The 4,987-nt window shown below is 45.4% G+C and overlaps 1 protein-coding gene across 1 annotated transcript; it reads left to right on the plus strand.

Annotated features, from left to right (window-relative positions):
• The first annotated feature begins 3,440 nt into the window (after positions 1-3,440).
• LOC147982045 (uncharacterized) lies at positions 3,441-4,625 on the plus strand. The gene has a single exon (XM_087516185.1). It carries the CDS (start codon positions 3,441-3,443, stop codon positions 4,623-4,625), a length of 1,185 nt encoding a protein of 394 aa, XP_087372311.1.
• The last annotated feature ends 362 nt before the right edge of the window (positions 4,626-4,987 follow it).

The raw sequence follows: 4,987 nt of genomic DNA on the forward strand, positions 1-4,987 counted from the left end.
GCTCATTTGGAATCCGGTACATTTGTCTGTACATTAGAAGCATTCACTGAGAAAGCACAAAACACACACTGATAGTTGTTGATAAAATAAAATGTGCAAAAATGTATGTACAATAAAGTTTTACGAATAGAAAAAACACTGGCACTGGTTGAAGCACATAATAGTAGTGGTTGAAGCACATATGTCTGCTAATGATTCCAACAAAATGTTTTTACGATTAAATAAGCATACACTTAAGATGCTGAAAGCAAAATTCGCTATACCATAGAGATACATGTAAGAAATAAAAGTAGGAAGCATGGCTACTAGGAAGCATTGGCTTCATTATATCGTAACATATATTTAACACACTGGAAACATGGATTTTGTATTTTTTTTAATCGCTCGCATGATTGGATGCGGAAAGTTGTGTTTCCAAAATAAGTTAAGAACATACAATTAATTAGATAATATTAAAATAGTTTGTTGTCAATATAACCAGAAACATGTATAAGAATGAACTGTTTCCAAGGCAAAAATAAACTAATTTGCCAACCTAAATCTGGAATATTGATACAATGATATTTGACAATTTCATGAACATAAGTGAGATTAGTAGTATCATCGAACATAAGTGAGAATTTTTTGAGCCTAAATCAACTTTTACTAGGATAAACCATGATCCGGGAAGGCATTGATTTGAGTAAGAAAATACACTCTCTATGTAGTAGTATATTGCAAAGAAATTGAATCATCATGGCAGCCTGAGAAACAGAGTTGCAAAATCAGGTGCAGAACAGCGAGCTGCTCACAAGAAGGCCATCATGGCTGCCTGAGGGAGGCCGTCGGCGCTGCAGCCACCACGATGGGCTGGATGGTATGCTACCGCTAGCTGCAGACAGATCGCGAGTCAGCCTTCCACAAGAAGCCCAGGCTCGAAGGAGGTGAGCAGCTCATCCGCGGCGTGGTGAAGAATGGCGAGCACTAATCGGATGACGAATCAAGGAAACGGCGGCGACGGAAGTGGAGGAAGGAAGGAACGGGTGCGAGGATAAGCTGCGGGGTTTAGGGATCGCGAGAATTTTTCCATTTACAATTATTTTTTTGCGTGGAAGATGGGCTGTTCCAAGAGCTATCTGGATCGTGAGATCTAAGGTGAATCAATCAATGGAGAAAAAGGGGTCTGACGATGGAGAGAATTCAGACGCCTAATGTAAAGTGTTTCCCGACTTCTTTTCTGGTGCTATATGTAATATTTGTTATTGTTGGTGAGACTATTAATAAAGTTAGGGACTTCCCCAAAAAACGTTTATAGTGAGTACTAGTGCGCACTCACTTGTAAGCGCTCTGCATGGTCACCGGTTCATTTTTTATAACTTTTTCCATGTTTTCTTGTTTCAATTCTATTTCCTAATTATTTATTTATTATCATTTTTAAAAATAATTTTATTTATTTTCAAGGGAGCATGATGTTTTTTGTTCACCACTACTAAAAAAGTGGTTTTATCCGAAAAAATAAGTGTCCAATAAAAATATCTATTTTTTTAAATACATCTCTAAAAATGCTCGTTATTTGTTACAAACTTGTACTCATAGCCCAAAATAGGTTCATTATAGTTTTTATGAAGTTTTATTGTTAACTATTTTTTTGTTTGTTTAGATGCATGCATATTTTTCTTGAACTATACGAGAACAAATAAATTCTACAAGATTGTCAAAACATATCTCTGGGAGCCACATAACATGTCGTTGGAACTATCGAAACGATTCTCATTAACAGCATGAAGAAATTCCGTGAATGTCAAAACACATCTACTAAACTAAATCAACATTTTTAGACCATTTGAAAACTATTTTTCTGAGATACAAGACCATATGTTTTATGAATGGAACAATTCGGACACGCTACATGGATAATTTAGAAAAAATTAATTTCACATACTCCCTCCAATCCATATTAATTGTCGCAGTCTTGGAGTTGTACTGCGTCAGTGATAGAGTTGTACTAAATCAACGACAATTAATATGAATCGGAGTATAAAGTTCTACTAAGTCAAGTCAGTGACAATTAATATGGATAAGAGGGAACGTGATATTGCGTTTAGAAAAGTCCGGTTATACAAATGGATCTTGATTTGAACATTACTCCCTCTTTTTCGGTTTATAGGGCTTATCTCAATTTTTTTGGCTTTTCAATTTAAATGGCTCATCTTCATCTCATTATTAGTTTCCAAGGCGCATTAAATCTTTGCATGCAAGAATTAAAAAGGAACACACCAATGCATGTAATGTTCCTACTCATCTAGTGGCCAAGCACGCAGGCATTGCAATTAATCCAAATTAATGTATGAGTTTAATTGAGATAGTTTTGTAAAATACGAGATATATTCTTCCACTCGCAAAATGCTTTGGTTGATGAGATTTCAGATTTAAGCCCTATAAACTGGAAAGGAGGGAGTAGGTTTGAATGTTCTTGCTAACCCCGGAGCGCCGAGCAGCGGTTGGATTGGCCTGACTCTTCAAGACCAAAAATACTCGGCTTCCTCTTCATCAAGTCACGAAATTCGACCCTTAGTTAGCAGCACCAAAACTAGAGCAGGCTCAAGACAAGCAAGAAGAGTCAGTCAGCACCGATGAGGCAGGAAACAGGCAATAAGCTAAGAATATTGAAAGAAGGTGGTCGCTCAGCCAAAGCCCTAGTTCAACCAGAACAGTAGGGAAAGCGGTAGAGGCCGATCACAACGAAAATGCGCGCTGCCAAGGCTCGGCGTGCAGCCCGCATTGCGGCTGGCCTTCTGCAGGACAAAGAGGAGGCCCCGACGTTGGATGAGGCAAAAATTCAAACAAGCTAACATAAATTCCGATGTGTATAGGTGCTTCCATGGCTGTGCATAGACGTACGTGAAAACGATGCCGTGAAGGCCAACTTGGCATACCCGGACCCCGACCCAGAAACAGAAAGTCCACACCGAGCACGAGTTCCTCTCGCATCAAATCGATCGATTTCCTCGAGCTAGCGTCTGCACGCAGATCCTACCTGCCACCAATTCATCAACATGGAAGCCGTCGCCGACGGTGTCCGCTTCCCCTGCGACGTGCTCCTGGACATCCTCCGCCGCCTCCCCGCACGCGCCCTCGCCAGGTCCAGATGCGTCTGCCGCACGTGGCGGGCCGCGATCGACGACGCCCACGACGTCCTCCTCCCTTGCTACTTCCCCCGGCGCGTCTTTCCTGGCATCTTCGTCACCAAGGTCGGATGCCACACGGACGCCGCCTTCTTCGCCCCACCGCCGGGCACACGGGCCGCCGACCGGTCCGACTTCTGGCGCCCCGTCTCCCTGCTCGACCGGGCTTCTGTGCACCACTCATGCAACGGCCTTCTCCTCCTTTAGGACCGGTGGAGAGGCTACTTAGTGTGCAAGCCGGCTACGGCGCGGTTTGCTGACCTGCCAATCCCAAAGATGTCGCCGACATGCCACGTCGACGAGATGTTCCTCGCTTTCGACCCAGCCGTCTCGCTGCACTATCCGGTGTTCCTTTTTCAGGAGGAGGACCCGCCACGCATTCCGGAACCACCTACGTGGGTCGACCTAGAGAAAACGTACTTGCCCAATTTGTTTGAAGAAGAGCAATTGTCCGAAGAAGAAGAACAAGATGATAACATGGATTTGGGCCATGTCGAGCAACCCCAAGAGGAAGGGGTCGAGGAACCAAAAGAAAAGGTTGTGCCTTTGATAGTATACTCGTCGCGCACAGGGCACTGGGAGAACCGGGAGTTCATACCTGGATGTTGTGCCCCAGGGCACCTCTACGACGCGGTGACCACTTCGCCTGACAGCTATGAAAATGTGCGGTCATCCGAGTACTGGCACGGGTCGCTCTATGTACATTGCCGCAACAGTGTTCTCATGATCTTACGACCCTCAAAGTGGGCTTACGATATGGTCCAGCTCCCTGGGGAACCCTGTGCTACAAAGGGATCTTACTCACTACCCAAAAATTCAGTCTTGTCAAGCTATGAAAGAGGGATTCACTACGTGGCTTTCAACCAGCTGCAACTCCAAGTATGGAAGCTAATTGAATCGATGGATGGTCAACTAGGGTGGGCATTGGCACACGAGGCCATCCTCAACCCACAAGATCATACAATTGACCATCTTACAATAGAGCCGAGGGTGAAATGGGGAGTGGTTGAAAGTAGCGATGAGCTAGTGAGTTTGTTCGAAGATAGGTCCTGTGGAGAAAGCATGTGCAGTGAGGATTATTGTCATGATGATTATATCGAGGATGACAACTATGAAGGTGTCAAAGAGGAGGATGAGGAGGGGAAAGAGGGGGAGGAGGGACATGAAGCAGAAGATGCTAGGAGTAAAGGTAGCTTTCAACATTCCTGGAACTCTGACGAGGACAATTTCATTCATATAGATGGAGACACCGACTACCTTGGACCATTGGCTTGGAGTTTCTGGGATTTCTATAGTATCATGGGATTCCATCCTCACAAGAATGCGATCATCCTCTTACTCCACTCAATGGTGGTAGTGTACCATCTGAGTGAATTGCAGAAAACCACCACATTTGGGGCTTCGTTTGCGGAAAACCATCGGGTCACTAATTTTTTGCAAAGATCACCGTGGATTCGGTAAACTTGTTGCAAATAGCACTAATCGGGTGATTTGCTGCGTTTGATCACTTTCTGACAAGTGGGCCGGGTTGTAACGAGCTGACTTGGCAAAACAATTGCATCAGCCCCCCCCCTTTCACCCTCGTCGTCTGCCTCCTCCCAGGCGGCGGCGGCGAAGCTGGACACCAAATCCGGCGAGGACTTCAACGCGACGCTCCTTGGGGACATCAGGGTGACCGCGCCGGAGCTGGTGCCGCCGTCTTCGGCAAGGAAGAGCCTCCAGCCCACCAGTGTGCCCAGCGAGGAGCCGCCGCGGGGCGCAGCTCAGCCAGCACACTGCCATTGTCGTCCGGCTGGCCAGCCCCGTCGTTCACCAAGTCGGCC

Source organism: Triticum urartu, chromosome 3A (genome assembly GCF_056163025.1).
Source record: "Triticum urartu cultivar PI428250 chromosome 3A, HENAU_Tu73, whole genome shotgun sequence".
NCBI classification, from domain to species: domain Eukaryota; kingdom Viridiplantae; phylum Streptophyta; class Magnoliopsida; order Poales; family Poaceae; genus Triticum; species Triticum urartu.

Excerpts from the sequence above, each read along its gene's own strand:
- LOC147982045 (XM_087516185.1), top strand. The coding sequence starts at position 3,441 with ATGTCGCCGACATGCCACGTCGACGAGATGTTCCTCGCTTTCGACCCA.